This window comes from Poecilia formosa, unplaced genomic scaffold (assembly GCF_000485575.1).
Source record: "Poecilia formosa unplaced genomic scaffold, Poecilia_formosa-5.1.2 Scaffold239, whole genome shotgun sequence".
NCBI classification, from domain to species: Eukaryota; Metazoa; Chordata; class Actinopteri; order Cyprinodontiformes; family Poeciliidae; genus Poecilia; species Poecilia formosa.
In genome coordinates this window covers 387,625-407,364 of record NW_006800178.1, presented here as the reverse complement: position 1 = coordinate 407,364, position 19,740 = coordinate 387,625, and the positions used below count along the sequence as shown (strand labels likewise).

The 19,740-nt window shown below is 40.7% G+C and overlaps 2 protein-coding genes across 8 annotated transcripts in view; one reads left to right on the top strand and one right to left on the bottom strand.

Annotated features, from left to right (window-relative positions):
- pikfyve (phosphoinositide kinase, FYVE finger containing) overlaps positions 1-11,019 on the bottom strand; it is a 29,708-nt gene extending 18,689 nt beyond the window's left edge. Inside the window, exons 1-9 of one of the 6 annotated variants that reach the window (XM_016680317.1) lie at positions 10,861-11,019; positions 9,187-9,386; positions 6,236-6,403; positions 3,735-3,746; positions 3,187-3,296; positions 2,456-2,627; positions 2,102-2,309; positions 1,208-1,234; positions 929-1,018 (exon numbers count right to left, since the gene is read on the bottom strand). In XM_016680317.1, the coding sequence (XP_016535803.1) occupies positions 929-1,018; positions 1,208-1,234; positions 2,102-2,309; positions 2,456-2,627; positions 3,187-3,296; positions 3,735-3,746; positions 6,236-6,403; positions 9,187-9,370 (971 nt within the window). In that variant the 5' untranslated portion in view covers positions 9,371-9,386; positions 10,861-11,019. Of the gene's footprint in view, positions 1-928; positions 1,019-1,207; positions 1,235-2,101; positions 2,310-2,455; positions 2,628-3,186; positions 3,297-3,734; positions 3,747-3,835; positions 4,801-6,235; positions 6,404-9,186; positions 9,387-10,302; positions 10,409-10,860 lie in introns of those variants that run through there. The other 5 variants (XM_016680314.1, XM_016680316.1, XM_016680315.1 and 2 more) reach the window with 5 other exon arrangements.
- A 681-nt stretch (positions 11,020-11,700) lies between these two features.
- Positions 11,701-17,779, top strand: LOC103149921 (uncharacterized). Of its 2 annotated transcripts, none has more exons than XM_007569298.2 (9): positions 11,701-11,919; positions 12,303-12,385; positions 12,521-12,696; positions 12,778-12,852; positions 13,739-13,809; positions 13,919-14,055; positions 14,131-15,993; positions 16,156-16,270; positions 17,203-17,779. In XM_007569298.2, exons 2-9 carry the CDS (start codon positions 12,307-12,309, stop codon positions 17,303-17,305), a joined length of 2,619 nt encoding a protein of 872 aa, XP_007569360.1. In that variant the 5' UTR covers positions 11,701-11,919; positions 12,303-12,306; the 3' UTR covers positions 17,306-17,779. The 2 variants fall into 2 exon arrangements, with proteins under 2 accessions (XP_007569360.1, XP_016535759.1); XM_016680273.1 differs by having other exon boundaries at positions 12,242-12,385.
- Positions 17,780-19,740: the final 1,961 nt, after the last annotated feature.

Here is a 19,740-nt window from a genome sequence, read left to right as displayed (position 1 = left end):
ACAGGTTGGTAAAAAGCAAACATTATTGATCACTGGAATGTCTGATGTCATTTCCTCTCCAAGAAATTGTTTTACAGACATGAGTACTGTACATAAAGGGAAGATAATACAATGGGCCGATGCTCGTCAAGTCTGATAACTTGGTTAGATACCTGAGTAACTGCATCAACTGGTACAACACAAATAATTTATGAAATTTTAATTCAAAATGCACAGATTTATAAGGTAATAACTGAAAAACAGACAGAAGCAGATACTGATACTGTAGTCTATGCAAGTGGATCACCAGCTAAGTTGTCACCAGCAGTATGAGTCCAACAACTGTAAAACATAATACACACCTATGCACTGCTGATACAGAATGTCTACTTAAATATCACAGCAATGCCCTGTTAATAGCAATTCTTCATTTCATGTTACTTCCTGCATGTGCTCTGTCTGGACGAATGAAGGTTGACTGCACGTACAGTTCTCAAAACAATTGACATCTTGTTGTAATTGATATTAGAAAAAAAATAAATATTCAAAGATACTCTTTTGAGTCAGTATCAATACAAAATGAACCAATCACATTTGGAGAAATTGAAGCGTTTCTTCTGGACTACAATAATGACAGGACCGTCAGGAATTCCTGAAACAGCATTCAAAGAAAGTCAAGGAGTCCATCCAGGTGGAATGACTATTTTCTGTTATTTGGGAACTTCTGAATTACACACTGCACTGTTTAGCTCATCACTACACACTATACAACACAAGGCAAACGGCTCGATTTAGTCAGGAAGTGCTCATAAGGTCGGTTGTTTTGAAAACACTGGATATCGTTTGCAACAGAGGAATGAGCTAAAGTTCAGAAAATGAGGACCTGATGTAAAGAAACAAGTTTTCTTTTAGCAGAACCACAAACAACCCAAAGGAGCAAATGACTGACCTCTTCCTCGCTGGTGACTTCCCCACATCCTCTGGCAGGGTAGAGAGTCTGGAGGCGAGGCCGCTGCTCTGAGGCTCCTGGTGAATCATGCTAATGACAGACAGAGTGGTTTATTCTCCCTTTCAACTGCTTTATTTACGACAGTTTTACAAGTCACATCAGATTTATAAGCTGTACATCTGAGCAAAGAGGAAAGTTATAGGAGCTAGAGCGCATCAGCCCTGAATGTTGAGGCCGATGTGGGGGGGAAAAAAATGAAGAAAAACCAACAAGACTCACTTCTTTCTCATCCCAATAGGAGTTTTTCTATGTCAACAAGAAAGAGAGGGAAGTTAGCAGGGAAAGTCGACAGAAAGCAAAACGGCAAGAGAAGAAAAGAGGGTCAAGGAGAGCATGCAGTACAGGTAGAGTTAGAATGGATTCCTTTTTAATTATGTTACGTAAAGCACCAAAAGATTAGCTACAGAGCTTTATCATAATTCAAATGTTTTCTTTATGGTTGAGTCAGGCTGACATGAACCCAGCTCTGTAGCAGGATTATTCTCACCACTAGTCTGAGACAGACACAAACAATAAACAGCTGCATCCCACTCCAAACACTGACCTAATTAAAGTAGAATATTCTCCAAAACCTCATTTATTTCAATAACAACATAGAAAAATGTATATTATGTACCATAGAGAGATACATTTCAAATACTTTTTTTAACATTAACTTTAAAAAACTGGACGTTTCTCAGAAAACTCGACGGTCTTACGCCAGACCAATAAACACAAGAATGTTATGGCTTTCCCTACACAATCATGGGAAAGACGGCCGACTTGACAACATCCTTAAGGAGACAAGTCACAAAAAGACATTTTTAAACTAAGCTTGTTGCACAGTGTCCAAGAACTGTATAAAGCATTTTTTATTGAAAGTTGAGTTTATGTGCTATAAATCTGTATCATATTAGTTTCACTTTTTGCATTTAACTATGGAAATAAATTAACTTTTCAGTAATATTCTATTTTACCAAGATTAATCCTTTAAGCATAGCCTGTCCAACACTAAATGAGGTGTGAAGCTCAAAGTTTAGACTGAGTGAGGAACTCATGAAGAGCTTTTATCAGTGTCCAACTGGAACTCTTTGGAAATGTGTCAGATTTCTCGTGTTTTCCGAGTGTGTTCACCTTTGCCAGGTCAGGTCTTCCTCGAGGAAGATGTTCCGGCTGGCTTTGCGTCCTCCCACAGGTGTCCGAGGCTCGCTGGGTTCCAGCACGCACACAGAGCAGGGAGAGTCCGACAAGGCACTCAGGTCCTCGCCGATGGAGCTGGAGTCTGCAGAGTGAGTGTAGCTTAGCGCTAGCTTCCGACAGTACGTGCAAGCCCGCAGGTCTCCTGCACCGGGAGAGGGGGGAAAAAAGCTCAAATGAAATAACCAAAGACGTGAGAAAAAGCACTAACAACAATTTATTGATCTAAAAAAGATCAAATTGTTCAAATCATGTCAGGCAATATGGATGAAAGACGAAGATGTTGCTCACCTGTGTAACCCATGAACTTTCCAGGGATCTCCTGGTTACAGCAGCGGCTGCAGAAGATCTGGCCACACAATCTGCAGTGGTGTCTGCGGCGGAAGGTGGTGAACTTCTCGTTGCAGTCGTAGCATTCCTTACACTGGCTGTCGGGCATCCAGTACTGTTTCAGATCACTGTCCTGAAGGTGAACAACATGAGGCGTAGCTTAGAATTCTGTCACATTAAAAACGATTTCTGCTTTTCGTGATCCGCTTAATCACAGTTAAGGGTAGGATAAACCTAACTCTTCCGTCATGTGACGGTGAAATATCGTCTTTACTGCACAGATATTGACAGAGATGTCTCTGACCAAATACAGGTACATTGGAAGACTGACCGCTACAGGAGATCCTTCCTGCCTACCACATCAACATCCACAATGACTCTCTGAAGATGCTTTGATTGCATGAGTTATGACCACATTAAATTCCTCTTGGGATAAATACAATGTTTTTGAATTGAACTGCAATGTCTGTGGAAAGAGCTTTATAAATAGATTCATTCACCAACTCTGAAAGTTGAGGGAACATATTTTACCATGGATAGTAGTGTAACAACCACAACTTTCTTCCATAAATTAGAAGTTAATGTTTATATATATCTCCTTCAAGTCATCTCAGAGCAAAAGGGAGGTGAGGAAAAAAGGAAACCATGTTTGCGGACACCCCGAGTGTCAGCGGTTCTGTTGGATTCGGTACCTGGCTCTTTCCCTCCATGATCTCCTTCAGCCTCTTCAGTGCGGTGCGAAGTTGTACAGCAGTGCGAGGGTCGTGACTGCTGAGAGATGCATCAGACTTCCTGCTGCCATCTGGAATCAGGCAAGAAATTATTCAGAAATCGACAAATAAAATGAAATGCTTTCATTATTAGTAAGATCTTTGCTGGTGCATTGTCAACATTTTGAATATATTTAATCTGTAATCACAATGCAGTAAGTGATGAGCAAAAAATAATTGACAATGCACTTTAACACCTGGTGATGAGCTTTCCTAAAAATTACAAAAGGAAACAAAATATGAAAAGCAAGAGTTTCCATAGACTGGATAAGCACGTAGAGTCAAAGTGTTAGCTTTAAAAATCAAAACAATACAATTAGTTCCCATGTTAAGAAAAAGAAACTTTAAGACAAACCACACTAGTAGAAAGCTTTGTAGTAAGTGCAAATGTCAGACACACTCCATGCACTCAAACACACACACAACCTAAAGGCATCTTAGTAAATCCACACAGTGCAGAAAAGCCTCACCTGGCCAATCCACTGCAATTAAAAAAACAAAAAAAAAAAAAAACAAAAGATATGAGATGTTACAACCTGGACCGCCATCTTTCAATACTTTTCAAAATAACCATCATTCATACTGCTTTAGTTGCTCTCATCCAGTGCAATGCTGTCATTGCTCATCTCTGAACTGCTGTTGATATTTTCCTACTGTTGAGCTTCCAGCTCAGTGCCACAAACAGCCAACCGGCCAGCAGGGTCAGTCTCTATGTGGGCCTCTCCAAGCTTCCAGGTCCATGACAGAGGAAGCAGGTAGGACTCGCATGCACAGAAATACAACAGTCAACTTGTGTTTGACACAACGGAGCAGGAGCTGGAAATTGTTGAAAGAGCCTTTGCAAAAGCAGTAGGAAGACTGCAAAAGCAATTTAGAGATGAAAAAGAAAATGGAAAGGAGCGGAGAAATTAGAAACATGTCGCAAAAGGAAAAAAATCTTTAAAATGGAAAGAGCAATGGCAATACAAGCACTATGCAACGTGTGTTTGTCATGTCATCAGCTCATCTACAAAGACATCACCTCAGTGTGTCAGTTCTGACAGGGTAGAGAAGATGTTTATGTAGGAAAAGGCTGGATTCTATGTCCTGCAAACACACGCACACCTCCAAATTGCACCCAGGTTTTTCCTGAGCTGGTACAGGGGACACCGAAGGGAGTACATACTTTCTTAGCCGTCACAGAAAGAGTCAGAGCATCATACACCAATGAGGAGAAAGAAGAGAACAATGCATACAATTCTTCTGTTAGTTTATACATCACTGAATGGCAAAGCACCAAAATACATTAAAGGTCTGCTGTTGTTAAAACAAGCATTTTGATGATGGCATCTGACAAAATGCTTATTGTTTGTTTCATAATTGATGATCGTTTGATGTTTTTGTGACGTAAAGCAGTTTGAACTGCCTTGGTGCTGAAATGTGCTGTCCAAATAAATTGACTTGCTTTTTATCTCTCTGCCAGTCTGAATGACAAACATGTGATTAAAACCTTAACTTTTAAATAGTTTCTTACATCTCTGGTAGGTTCTCTGAATTCATTTCAAACACACCACTGATACAGAAAAGCGACAGTGTCCCAACCTTGAAGCACTCAGGAGGATGCGTTCGCTGACAGAAAATAAAACAAGTTGTCATCTGGCATTGAAGCTGGGGAAAGAATCGGCCAAAGCAGGTCACCAGCCAACTTCTTGGTGCAACATCAGAGATCAGAGTACTTATTAGTTGCTAATCTGATCTGATTCAATGCTGCAGTTTTTGAGGCAGCCCAACATGCCTTGTTGGGCTGCCAACAAGGCTGCCAACATGCCTTGTTGGGCTGCCAACAAGGCTGCCAACATGCCTTGTTGGGCTGCCAACAAGGCTGCCAACATGCCTTGTTGGGCTGCATGAAGAAACCTTTTGGATTCTTCATGCATGCTTCTGATGCGACACACCAAGGTTTCCTCATAGAGTGTGCTGACAGAACGGGTGTAGAAGTGGAGCACAGCTTCACCAGATCATACATGGGGCCTGACTTAGATTTTCAGGTCAAAGTACAGAACTCAAGCCAAGTTGGAGCTCTTTAGCATGCATCAGTTTAGAGGTCGGAAACATTTGGACTTTTTATTTTCTCTGCCCCTATTTTGAAACTCTGGTAGACATAGTCTCTACGTTTCTGTCGTCTTTGGGACCTGAGCAGAATGTTCTTAGACTGTACTTTAGCATCATACTCTTTAGTTAAGATTAGAACCCTTATGATCCGAGAAAGACTAAAGAAAACAGACATTTTAGCCACTGTCTTCCTGCTTGCTGTCCAAACATCCCAGCTAACATTAACCACAGACTAAAATTAATGTGCGTTAAATGTCAAACTGACTTTTTCTTCCAGTTTTTACCTGTCAACACTCATCTTTTTTTCCAACAACTGATTGTTTAAAAATTAGAAATGGTATACCTGATCAAAACTATGATCAGGTGTATATACTCTGAAGGTGCATTTTAAAACTTCACACAAAAACCAGGAACCTGAACAACTAACATGAACATTCTCTATAAAAGCGTATATAAAGAATGAAAAAGAAATCTTCAATAAGGCAAAAAAATATTCTTGGGATGGATCTATAAAGCAGGACTGACCAAAGCCTAGAAGACTACAGAAAGGCACAGTGTTATCAGTGGTTCTGATTAGCTCAACAACGCCAGGTCAGCAGCATAAAGGCTTTAAAGAACAGCTAAACCAATCAATAACAGTGTGACACACAAAAATTCAATCACATTTCTTGTTTTTCTTCCATTTACCATACAGGAGAGTGCAAAGTATTTACAAAAGCAAATGGCAAACTTGCACATTTTCTGATGTCAGAAACCAAAGATGTGTGGGGTTAAGAAAAAGAACTCACAAAATCTTTTCGAAACATTTTTCTGCTGCAGGAGAAAAAAAACCCCAATAAAAAATAACCTAATCTCTGATTTGTATGTGTGTGTGTTTTACCAGAGACAGTAGACGTGCGTCTGAGGATGTCAGGATGCTGCTTCTGGTGTGTCCTCGAGTTGTGCACAGAGTGGGAAGGACTGGAGGACAAGCTCCGTCTCTCTGCCTGCCGCCGAGGGGGTGGGACGTCCGCCTTCTCCGAAACTGTGACCACGGGACGGCCCTCTTCTGCACACAGACAACACACACAACGTCACAAAAGACAGAAGACAGGCAGAGAAAAGGCGTTCTACCCTGATGTACAGTCACGTTTGTGGGCCAGGTGAGAAGAAGAATTTCCTTCCGTTTGCATCCTGCAGGGTTCCTACGCTTTTTAAAAACATTTCAGACTAAAAGATTCCTGGAGTTCCAAGTGATTCTTTGGCGAAGTTGTAAAATTTAAAAACAAACATTTTCTTTAAAAAAAAAAAAGAGATATTTCAGGTTTCAAATATCAATCTGCATAACTGATGGATGGATAGTTGCAAATTTGTGGAAATCGGCAATGATAAAAAATATTTATTTATATATTGATTCATAATTGTGAAATAATTGCAAAATAATAATGGAGACTGAATAATGGATGAAGCAATTAAACTGTGTTAAGAACAACTTTGTTTTACATGAGACTCCTCCCCTTTCTCTCCCTCAGTGACTCTGACAGGCATCCATTTTTTTCATTTTAAAACATCAATATGAAATAAAATATTAACAGCACTAAAACACAAAACTAAATATTAAAAGGAATAAGTCCGTTTTTCTTATTTTTCCTTTTTAATTGTATTTTTCTGAACAAAAAACTAAACCGTAAAAGAGAGTGATAGGTCAGGGCCAATGTAGTTTGATTCATAACAAATAAAACTGGCAAGAACTAAATCTTGCGTCTACATGTTGCCGACTTGATGACATGATGACTTGATGACGACTTGATGACGACTTGATGACGACTTGATGATTGTTTAGATGTTTTTTGGGGGGGCGGAGTCACTCTGAGCTTCCATGCCAACTCAAGTCAAATTTATTTGTACATCATATTTTCAGCAACAAGGCAGTTCAACATCATACAGTCACCAAATGTGAAACAATAAACATGACATTGTGTCAACCGCCATCATCAAAGGCAGCTCTAAGCAGGTGGGTTTCCAGCTTTGATTTAAATAAACTCAGTCTTTCAGATGTTTTGCAGTTTTCTGAAAGTTTGGTCCTGATTTGGAGCACATAGAAACTGAGCATGGTGCAGACCTCAGACTACAAACACAAGTCATGTGGTGTTCAGATCTCCTGAATTTAGATGCAAAGACACATAACGACTCACATGATATCCAAGAGTCCGTTACAACACGTGATGTCATAAAAAAAATTTACAGAACATTTAAATCACTCAGATTTATATCAACACGTTTAACAAATACAGCACATTGTGAGGTTTAAAGGACGATGGTCTCAGACGCAAAGCATTTTTGAAGCCAAATTTAAACAAGAATAATTAGGCTTTCGGTCAATAATGTAAACAACTAATTTAATTCAACTGTGCCAAAAAGCAGAAGCTTGCCCACCATGTGCTGGGCAAGCCTCAGCAGCAGAACTAAACAACAGGAAACCTGGCTGTGACTCACTGAGAATGACAAATGAACGACCAAAAGGTTTGCCAGTAGCACAAACCCTTTTATCTCGTTTCCATGGTGAACGGTTGTTGTTAGAACTGTTCCCTTGTAGCAAGAAGGTTCCACCTAACCAGCAACTCTGGTTTCCTCCAACAACCTAAATATATGCATGTTAGGTTAACTGGCCTGCAACGGCACCATAGTGGTGTGAGTGTGTGAGTGCGTGTGTGTTCTGTGATTCCCTCTCTTCGTCCATGACTGGATTAAGAGCCAGAAAAAAAAAAAAAACTGCATATGTAAATCACATACTCTGTGATTTACATACACAGAGTATGCAAAAGTTTTGAAATGTATATTAAGGATAAACTCAAACAGTTGGATAGACTGAATACGAGCTGAAATGTTAAAGCTTAGCGAGACGGCTGGCGTCATTATTTAATGTGTTCTCTTACATAAAGCTGCCTCTTTTCTAAATGTAGGTTAATTACAGTCAATATAATAATAGAAAATGTCCACAACATTATCACAATCACACATTTTTCTGATTTCAGGCATCATGTTATAGATTTTTGTATAATTCAAAGAAACATTGAGCCCAGATCCAGGGGTCAGCCTTACGACCTTCTGCCACGGCTCTTAATAACTTTGGCAAAAATGCAGATTTAGCCATTTTCAGTTTTCTTTAATGATTTTCCACAACTAAATTAGACTAATCTTACCGGTAGGATTTAGTAGATCTAATATTCTTGTCAATAAGTTGGAAACTATTTGGAGTTTTTTTAGACTTTTTTTTGCAAATGTTTTATGTTTTATATCTTTTAAAACCCAAAAATAGAAATAAAATGGTGATTCTGTCCAAAGGACAACACATTTGCGATAGTAGATATTTATAAGTCGTCTTTTTTTAAAAGGCCATGAACCGACGCTGGCTCTAAACAAGTTACATTACACTGGACTGAGAGGAAAAATGGTAAATGTTGCAGTCTCCCGTTCAAGGCCTAGTCACAAGGCCATGATCCATGAGTCTTCACCTCTCTGTTCACACCCTCCTGCTGATGATGCTGAACAGCTGCACTGGTAGCAACAGCATTCTGTAGAGCAGAGACATTCCAGGGCCTTGTGGATAAAAAAGTTCAGTTTGCCCTTTTCCATCCAAGAGTCCAGATGTATCATTATTGAAGTGTGGATATGTCTGCAGCCCCATTCGAACGCCATAGCAGGCGTGTTTCTGCAGTTCATTGCACAGCAGATTGAGCACTTTGCTTTTTAGCTCCAAATCGACTGTATGCATTTTCTAAAGTTAACAGAGCTGCAAAGCGAATCCAAAAAAAACACTTTCTGAGCTTCGGCTTTGGGACCAAACCCTACCTTTACTGCTGAAACGAAACAGGTTGACGAATGAGCTGTAGGCGGAGCGGAGCGGAGGCTCATCCTGCTCCGGAGTCAGCGGTTTGAAGTGGGTCAGGTGTGAGGGGCTGGTGGGAGAGGAGGCCGGCGGCTCGATGTTCCACTCCGTCGAGGAAGATGAAGAGGATTTGTCATCTGCAGCCATGACGCTGCTATCCCGGCTGCAGAGGAAACACACGGGGACACGGTTGTGAAGAAGTTCAAACTTTTGCTCTGCACTACCAGGAAAGAAATGTGAATTTTTCCAACATATATCAAGACATGGAAAATACTGAAATCAGATTCCCAACTTTTCCAGAAGCAGAGGAAGCCAGAGCTATAGTCAGTCTCTAGAAGTGTGTTAATCTCAAGAACAGTATGCGTCTTTAAGAACAAGAAGCATAAAAGCATTTAGTAATGCTCTTACCTGTGCAATCTGAGCAAAGTTTCAGCTGTTTATTTATTTATTCTGTTATTTTTTATTATTTGAACAGGGCACTAACACCAGCAGGAGCTACAGACAGTAGCTCTCACTATTAAGAAGTAGTGAGCCAGATTTAGATCTCCTGGCGTTGGCAGGACTGCCGAGTTTCAGCTTCACCCGAATCACTGGCAAAGTTCATCCTCTACAGGACACACCTGCTGGGAGGAAATACTTCAGGTCTAGTCTAGTCTTGCTTCCAGATCACAGAAATATCTGGTATTAACCAGAACAGAAAATGTTCCAGTTCAGCAGGAAATCACTTTACCCAGCCTGAGCTCTGTTTTGATACCAGAAAAAGGATTCTCAATAAGATTTATTTTCTACTTCCTTAAAACGATTTCCTCAAAGAGAAACGAGTGATTTTTTTTCCAGCTTTACAGTTTTCCATCCAGTTCGCCCTCACATCCCTGCTGCTGTCTAAATGAGCCACATGGATTAAAGGCCCCCCATGCCCCTTTAGTTCCACAGATGATCTGAACTCGTGACAGGAACTGGTGGCCCTCTGCATTAGCGGTCTGCTGACATCGTTAACTGAGACTCTGATGCCCCTGCCCTCTGTGTGCTCGACTGAAACAGAAAGGAAAAGCTCGTCCTGGAGATTCTGCGGTGCTTACCTTCTGAAAAAGGCAATAGAGCTGGAGTTGGAAATGAATGCCATCTTGGATTATAGTGAAGAGAAAGCCGATGTAAATGGCACCACACTCCGCTCACCTTATCATGTGATCAAAACAGACCGAAGCTTTATAGCAAAGTCCCAGACCCGGAAAACAGAAAGCACCGCCCTAACCCGGCTCTGTCGGTCTCTGTCAGAGTCACCGGGGGAGCTGATAGAGACCCCGCGAACACTCTTTGGTTTTTAACAGATACACTAAAGCGACACTGGGCAGATTCAGCTACATTTGTTATGAGTAAATTAAAGTGTCAGTACATTTGTTACATAATGGGTTGCTTTTATTAACAACTTAAAGATAATGTTATGACTTAGAGGCTTATCATTCGCAGGAGAAGCGGAAAAAAAAGCTTAATCAATCTAAGCTGAGGGTTAGCTAATGTCAGCAGCAGCTGATGCCTATAAGGTTGTATGGAGTTAGCTTCGAGTGCTAACTAGCCGGGAAGCTGCATCTGCGTTGGTCGGTGAAGAGTAAAAGCGAAATGTAAAACAAGCAGGTTACCTATTAACTTTATGAAGCTGACATAACTGAGAGCAGAGGGGGACTCCAATTCCTGAAGTGGCTGCAGCTGTCAAACATTTGGAAGAAGAAGCCGACTCCGTTAAAACAACAAGCAGCAAACCCAGCCCTAACTAATCAAGCACCGAGCGTCGTCAGACGATAGCCCGAGAACAGACAGCTTCTGCTGCATTCGGAGACATCAATTAAAGCCTAAAACTGTGCACTACTCATTTCACTCAAAAAAAAAGTATCCAGTCATTTATCAGAAACATTACTAAAAATAAATAGTTTAAAAATAAGAATTTAAACTAGAAATTGGCCAAATGATGTTTAGACATCTTAAATAAGAGTAGAATATCATGTTTATTTAGTAAAAAAATTATATGGTGGCGTCAGGGGTAAAAATAGTGTTTCACGTGTAACCCGATGGCTCACCCCTGGGTGGTGCACATAAGTAAAGTAAAGTCGGATAATGAAATAAATGGAAGACATTTATATAAGATACAGATTATGTTGGGACTAAACAGAAAGGAGGAGATAATTAAATAGAATAAAAACAGGTCACAGTTTTTTGAATGGCACTATTTTTAAAATAAGGAAACATCTTGATTTATGTAATTGGTGTAATACTACAAAACGATGGAACATGTTTTTATTAGCCTACTTGGAAATATGTGAATCAAAAAAGTTTTGAATATTGAAGTTTGAATAGGGAATCATGTGGTTGCTCAGTTAAATAGTAATGAATGAAAAATAAAAATATATATTTTTAAATGGTCTCAGGAGAGGTTGAGGAAAAATAAGTATTAAAATCTAAGAGATGACGGTAGTGCAACAATAATGGATGCAAGAAGAAGGTAATGCCGAAGAAGTTCACGTTAGTGCGCATGCTCGGAAGCTCGGCGGATTTTTTGTTTGTTTTTGAAAAAAAGTTTTCAGTCTTAAATGACAGGCGGTGCAAAGCTGATACATTCTTGAATACAGTAGTTTGTGTCGTTCCCTTCGAAGATTTTTCTGTTTTAGAAGGTAAACGCTCCAACTCGAGGACTTTCATAGACGGTAAGGCTGGACAAAGTTAGGACAGAAACTACCAGCTAGCTCATTCTCCATTTAGCATTTAATAGCATTAAGTGTTAATTCTATGAACAGTTTTTTATGCACATTTTGAAGTATCGCGCTAAAACAACTGTAAAAGATAAACCCAGATGCACGAATATCAACGTTTTAACCAGGAAAGGTCCCCATTTCACCCTAAATTAACACTCTATCATAGCTAGTCACAAAATAAGAGAAGTATGTCTCTATTTAAGAGTCTGATGGCTTTAACATGTATGTTTTTGTTTCATTACTGCTAAAAAGCTAAAGCCTCTACTTCCCTCAGGTTTCTGGCTTCATATACTCCAAGTTGGACCTTTGATTGTTTGTTTTTTTTAATCCATCAGTCTGATGATGCCTCCCAGGAAAACGATGACACCATCGAAGCAGACATCAGCTGTGGCTTCAAAGATCAAAAACAAACTCATCAGTGGGTTTATTTATTTAATTTCTTTTTGCGATCAATACATTGAAATTGAATTGAATTGTGTTATTCCCCATCTCATTTGTGTTGCGGCGGCCACAGACTTTGAGCAGTGTTAACACCGTCTTTCTTTCACACCAGACACGTCCTCCTTCTTCAAGGTCTCCCTGAAGACCAACAACAAGGCCCTGGCTCTCGCTCTGCAGGCCCAAAAGGAGAAGAGCAGGCAGCTTGAGATGGAGGTGGTGCTCCTGCAAAAACAGGTCAAAGATCTCTGCTTCCAGCTGGCCACCAAGAAACACAACCAAAGGAAACTGGTGAGTGTGATGTCTCAGCTGATGTGGGGTTTAGTTTGGCCATTATCTGGTTCACTACTTGCTGTTGTTCTGCTCCTACAGATGTTCATCTTGAAAAATCTCCATAATAACACTCTGCAGCAGCTGGACATGATGGAAGATCTCGTCTCTGACAACGTAAGACATAGAGTATAGAGTCACCTCTCAGATTATATTTTTACCATAAGATTGTGTTTTTCTTGCTTAAATGTGACTTTCGTCAGATGAACTTCCTCTGATTTTGACTGCATCATGATGTATATGACATGCATGTTTTTTTTTTTTTGGCTTTTTACACTGAAGTTGTGACTATTATGATTTATTCCAACTCTCAGACTCAGCCCTTCTTTTATTTTACTAACATTTATTCCACAATTGTCTGCTAACCTCAATGTAAATGGAGGAAAATAAATCAGATTAATGAAAACAAAGTCTGAGATGACTAAATACATCTCAAGTGCATAGATAGATCTCAGGAACCTGAAGTTGCTTCCAAATGCTCAGAATGGATTGGTCTGCTTTCCAAAGCTCTGGCCTGTATCTGGAGGCCAATTGTCCACATTTCACCTGACCACGCTTTTTCCCCTTTGTTTTTTATACAGTCATGGTAAAAAGTTTAAGGAAAAAGTAAAAGGTTTTTCAGCTTTTTGTAGTGAAAAGGAACTAATCTTATAGTCTATAACTACTCAGGAAAAACCAGTTAACAGGAAAAAAGTTAACTCAGACAGAAATTTAACTTCCCTGTTTGAACTTCTTTTTTTTTAAAGATTTTTGTAACTTAATTCAAAACAGAAGTTTACATACATGTGGCCGTTATCAGTGATAAATATCTTTTAAACTGCATGATTTGGATCAAATGTTTGGTCTCTATGTATTCAGTACCATATAAGGTAAAATATTGAAGAGGAGTCTATTTATTTCCCCTGCAGTGGGATCCGAAGCTCGACTTCTAATCTAGAAAATCTCAAAGACCAATATGTTGATGCATCTGAACTGCTGAAGCTGAAAATGTGTTTTTCCTCAGGATTCTCCAAGACTGTCAGAGAGCTGCCACTCCCCAACGGATAAAAACAAAGAGAACGATGCAGCAGCGCGGTCAGAAGTTTCTGCTTTTGCTTTTGTTGTGTCCTTGTAGGTGTTGTAGTTTCCATGGACATGAATTATATCTGACGGTTATATTTCTGTATTTCTATCTTATACACAGTAAGCCTGAAACGTTAAGGAATCCTTTCTGCCACAACAAAAACATGGAAGCAACACCATGTCTGCCAGAAGGAAACCCTCATCTGGATGTTTTAAGTGTCCTAACCAGATGCAGCAACTCCTCTGATATTTTTCATGGTGGGTCATTTGGCATCATTCAGTGCAGTGTTTCAAATATGTGCTGCCTCACTATTAATGAATGTCTTTTCCCAGAAAACGCTGAGGAAAGGCGTTTGAGTCAACGTGTTCAACCCACTCAGACAGGATCGTGTTGTCCACCCCGCAGCAGCCTGAGGAGTGAAGTGGAGCGCCTGTCCAGAGTGTTGTCCCAGTCCAGCTCTGAAATAAACTCTGTCCTCTGTCCTCAGAACAATCAAACACATGAAAACTCCACAACATCCCTTTCTAGCGACGTAAATGCTCCAACTGTGTCTGCCTCAGAAGCTGAGCCTCAGTTAGCAAAAGCTGACAATACAGTCCTACTCAATACGTCGATGGAGATTACGTTGAGTAACGCAGTTGAAATCGTCACCGTGGAAACCAAAGCCAAGAAGAAAGGTCCTTCCTGTGAGACAAAAGGCACAAAGAGTCAACAGCCGGGTTCCAGTCCAGAAGTCCAGAATGGTCTCAACCACAGACCAACAAAGGAACCTGCGGAAATTTCTACTCGCATAAATAAACAACCAGAAGATAAAGACTCAGGAGTTCTTGAGGTACAGTTACCCAAAAAACGCGGCAATAATAGGAAAACATCTCGCATCCCCAAGCTTGGCAGTCATCAGAAGACATCCAAGAGCGATACTGACTCCCGTGACACTGTCTCACAGGAATTCGATAATTATTTTTCCAACTCTAAAGTTAGCTTGTTGAAGGCTGGAGGCAATGAACCTGAAGAAGGTTCAGCAGGTTCTAAAATCACCTACAGACGGTCCAAAACTAAAGTAAGGAGGCGCTCTATGGTCATTCAAAAGACCCCGTCAGTCCGTTTGTCTCATGATGACGAGAGCCAACGGTCCAAATCGGAGAAGGTCCACGAAGAAGAGGAAGCAGAAAACACAGAGCCACCCCCACCACCTCCAGTGGAGGTGGATGGAGGTCCACCTCCACTGGATGTCGGTCCAGTGGAGGTGACAGGTCTGGGGTCAGAGGAGAATCAGCTTCCTGTAGCCAAGAGGAAAACACAGACCAGATCGAGATGCAGAGGAACTTTTGTCATCTCTGTTTTTAGGGACAGTAACTCCCCAGGTTTCGACTGTGACATGATGCTTCCTGGAGAGCCTCACCGGTCAGCTGAGGAGCTGCTGGAAGATCTGGCTCAGAGTTCTGGCAAACAACATTTCCAGGCAGATCAGCAAACAGAAACCCGCAGCGCTTCAAAGCGCCCTCTGGTGGAAACAACAGAGCATAACATGGAAGTCCTGCCAGCAGATGAATGCGACCGTTCAGAGAACCACACACGTAAAAAATCAAGACGAGACGAAGCAGGAGGCTCCAGGAACAGGATGACGTCATCACTGGAGAAGTGTGCTGATGGTTGCAACTCCAGGCAAAAGAGAAAAACAAGCAAAAGGAGCAAAAAGGTTTTATCTGAAGATGAATCTGGTCTGCATCCCATCTGTAGTGAGGAGCTTCTTCTTTGCAGCCCTTACAGGCTGGAGGTCAGGAAGGAAGGTGAAGAGGATTTTCAGAAGCTCCTCAGCCATGATCATTATGACATTGGTGAAAATCCACCTGATTCTAAAGTCTCCAAAGGCAGGAATGCTCCAAAACCACAGAGGAAGACAAAGCTGCACACAGCAGCCGAAACCAGGAACCTAAGAGAGACGTTTGTCATTCACAGACCGACATCTCAGGACAAAAGCAAGAGTATTTCTGTCAATAGCACAAGGACATCTGTTGCTAGTGATGAGACGGCTCATCAGGATGCTGGCTTTCTGCTAATGGATGTGCAGCCACCATGGCTGCTTGGAGAGCTCAGCACTGTGGACCCAGAATCCAGTTCTGTACCCAGCTCTCCAACCAGGAGCCCATCATGCAGGCTGGAGGTGACTGAGGGGTCAACTAGAGCCTCACCAGGTGGGTGTCCCCCTCTACTGTCAGTGGACGTTCTCTCTGTATCAAAGTTTACCTATGAGTTCTGGGTAGACTCGCCCCCAACAGGGGAAGACTGTAAACACAAAATTTAATCTAGTCTGACTTTGGTTTAGCTGGCAGCTAATGTTTTGCTGTGCATTGCAGCAGGAAGAGTTCTAACAACGGTTACCAACACCTTTCCAAACCCATGTGGTGAAAACAAAGGAAGAAGCAGGAGAAGGGACTGTGTGGTCAGCTATAAGGAACCACCACTGAACAGGTGAGAACGTTGGGTCGCACTGAAAGTGACTCGGAGAGCAACGCAGGCTGTGACCAGTGTTACAGTGACACTGGTTACTCAAAGCTCCTTCTATGTTACTGACTTTTGCTTCAGGGGACTACAGGTCTGGTTAAACCTTCTAAATATTCTGTAAAGTCCCCTCAACCCAGATCTAGAGACTTCTTTGGCCATCAGACAGCAAAAGCAAAGTCTTCAAACAATAACATGACTAAAAGACCTTAAAAAGGAGCTGGGAGCAGCGACTGCAAAAACACACCAGCATTCCCTGTCATTGGGAACGCTGGCGCATTTATTCCATTGGCAGATTGTTTCACTTATGGGAAAAATGTCTTACAAGTAAAATAATCTTCTGGTGCAACAACTGCTTTTTCATAAATTTTAAGGAATTATTGAATTAAAGCAAGCTAATATATCTTACTAAAAAAATGACTTGATAGCATGGTATGAGACGGATGATCTATGAAAAAAAATCTAGCTTGAAGTAAGACAAATTAGCTTTGTCTTATTCCAAGTGTACCAAGATATTTGCACTAGAAACTTGATCAAAATTATTCGGTAAGCTTAATGTTTTTACAGAGGACTGCTTCTCTGTCTTTAGAGGAACAGACCATGGTTTATTTTTTTTTATCTGTTCCAAACATGTTGTGACTCCTAGAACCAGTTTCAGATCTCTCCATTGGTTGCTTATGTTCTCTGTTCTCTAAGCGGTAGAGTGGAGTGAGTGTTATAGTTCTGGGTTACCAGTTGTTATAGTTCTGGGTTACCAGTGATCCCTCTATCTAGGTTTCAACAACCGACCTACCAATACTAGTTTTATGATTGGTCAGATTATCCAGATTTGTCTTTGTCTTTAAAAAAAAGAGAGAAAATTGAATGCAGTCCTGAATTTCTGTTTCCCCCCCTCCAAACAGGAAAATTAGGCGTGGGGATGATTTTACAGAGACCACATTCCTGAGTTCTCCAGTGTTTAAAGACAGGAAAAAGAAGAAGAAGATGACAAAGATGAAGCAGTAACGGAAATCAGTGGGGTGGGCTGCGGACAAACAACAATTTTTTTAATTTTTTCTTTTCCTTGTGATAAATTCAATGTTCTAGTTTCCTGCAGCGTTTCAAAAAGTTCTTTGACCGCTCGTCATTTTAACTCAGAATGTGTTAAAATTTGTAGTATTAAGACGTTTTAGATTTTTCACATTGGGGATGTTAACAGCTGTTTGCTCCTGATGGGAGACCAGCTGTAAATAATTGAGTGGAAGCTGATAACCTGATACTTCCTGTGATGTTCAGCTGCACAGGATAAAGACTCAGTGTAGAAAACCATGTTTAGGATTTGCTGTGTGAGCATGCCAAGTGAAGATCTCCAAACTCCACTTTCTGCTCCATCAGCTTGTGTTGCAAGTACAAACCTTAACATCTTAGATCTGTTGAAGTTTGTATGTTTTGTGGTTGTTGTTTTTTTTTATATTAAACATGTTTATCAGAAAACTTCAACTTGAGTTTGTTGGTGTTTTTGGTAATTCTATCTGATGAGATCAAGTCTCCTTCCTGATAAACTCAGAACTCCGTTTACCTTCAGGAAGTATTCATAACCTTTCACTTTTCTTGCTCATATTTATTTAATGAGCAACAGCAAGAAATGTTGCCATTTCTTTTCGATGTAAAGCAAATATTTCAGTTATGAAAGTGGGGTTTTTTTTAGCCTTGTAGAATTTCCTCTGACAGCAATTACAGCATCAATTAGATCAGTCTCTGGTTCAGACTATATGTTTACTTTTACAGCGGGTAAAATAAGTACTGAATTGCAAAGGAGGATTGTGTCTTTGGCCCTATTCCTCTTCTGTTTTGAACACATCACTATTTCTTTCAGGTAATATTTTCTAATTGTGCCGTTCACCTGAAATTCTCACCATATGTCGGTAACAACCCAGCAAGTCCACATAATGAGCAGTTCATGAAACGCCCTTGGCCTGTATTACCATGAAAAAAAAAGTCTTGAACTTTTAGGCCAACCTGGAAAATGCTGGGACAATATGATTTGGACAGATGAAAATAAAATTGAGCTATTTGGATGATGTAGCACACAATGATGATTGGAGCTCAAATGGTAATACTGCATTTCACATCAACAGCAGAGCAAACGGGTGCTGTTTCTCACAATATAGCACTGGCAGACTATATAACTGAAGGAAGGATGAAAGCACAAATGCATCAAGACATTTTTTATTTTTTAAATGAAACCAGGTGGCCTGGATCTCTACAACTGAGTAGTGTAAGCACTACTGCCAGTATCAAGCATGGCAGTGGAACGATGATTCTTTGGACAATTTTTTTCAGCTATAGATTCAAGAGCATCCTACAACTGTTAAGTCGACCATGAGGTCATCTTTCTGACAGCTAAAGTTGAGATTAAATAGGGTTTTTAGCAGGGCAGTGATATGAAAAAATGTTGCCAAAATTTGTCAAAAGCAATGTGACTGAGCAAAACGCCTGGCCATTGCCCTCCTGCATTATTCCGTTAGATTCACATCTCGCTTACAGCACGGTCTGGGTTTTCTCTGGTTGACTTGGATTCCCTCCGATAGAGATTCTATCTGGCCAATCAGCTAACTGAAAGAGAATTTGTGAATGATTTCCATTTTCTGCACTGTTTCAGAATTATCGTCTGCCTGTAGTTTTAGCAATGGCAGTGGAGGAAGTGAAGGTAGCCGTTCCGTCTATATAGGCCACGCTTCCGAATAATAAATTAACAGCCGCTTTGTTCTGGTCGGCACTTCTCTCTGCAGAGCGAAGGATGGTTGTTTAACGTCCAGGCAACTTCTGACGAACTTCACAGTATTTAATTGGTGCATTACATGTCACTGATGAATGTTAACTGAGTAAAATCTGAAACTTCAACGGTATCCAGACCTCCAGGAAGCATTTGTTTCTCGATAAGAACCTGAGCCCTCTGGACAAAGCACAGTGTAGTTCAAGGGGCTTGTTTTCAATCAAGACAGCGAACAAATTCTACAATATATTTAAAATTTAGAACTGAAAATTTCCTTTTTCTTTCTTGTAACGATGGGTGCTTTCAGCAAAGTACAATTTGCTGAATTCAAGCCCATTGGGCTTGAATCACCATGTAATTGCAATGAATCTTTTCTAAGCTGTTCTAGGTTCTAACTCTTAAAAAGCAAATGTTGAAATTTTTGAGCCCATGTGAATGAATGCATGGGAGGGCTTTGGTCTTGGTTTTGGTTTTCCATACCCACTTATTCCTTCCAAGGGTTTGGAAGCCACTCTTTAGTGGTCTATGAATTCATTTAGCTCTCATCACAGGACCAACACATTTGTCAAACAAGACAACCAAAGACTCACATGCCCTCACACTTCAGGGGAATTTAGACAGTCAGCCTATCCCCACCCCGTGTTTTTTGGGCTGATGGAGGATTCAGACAAAACCCACGCACACC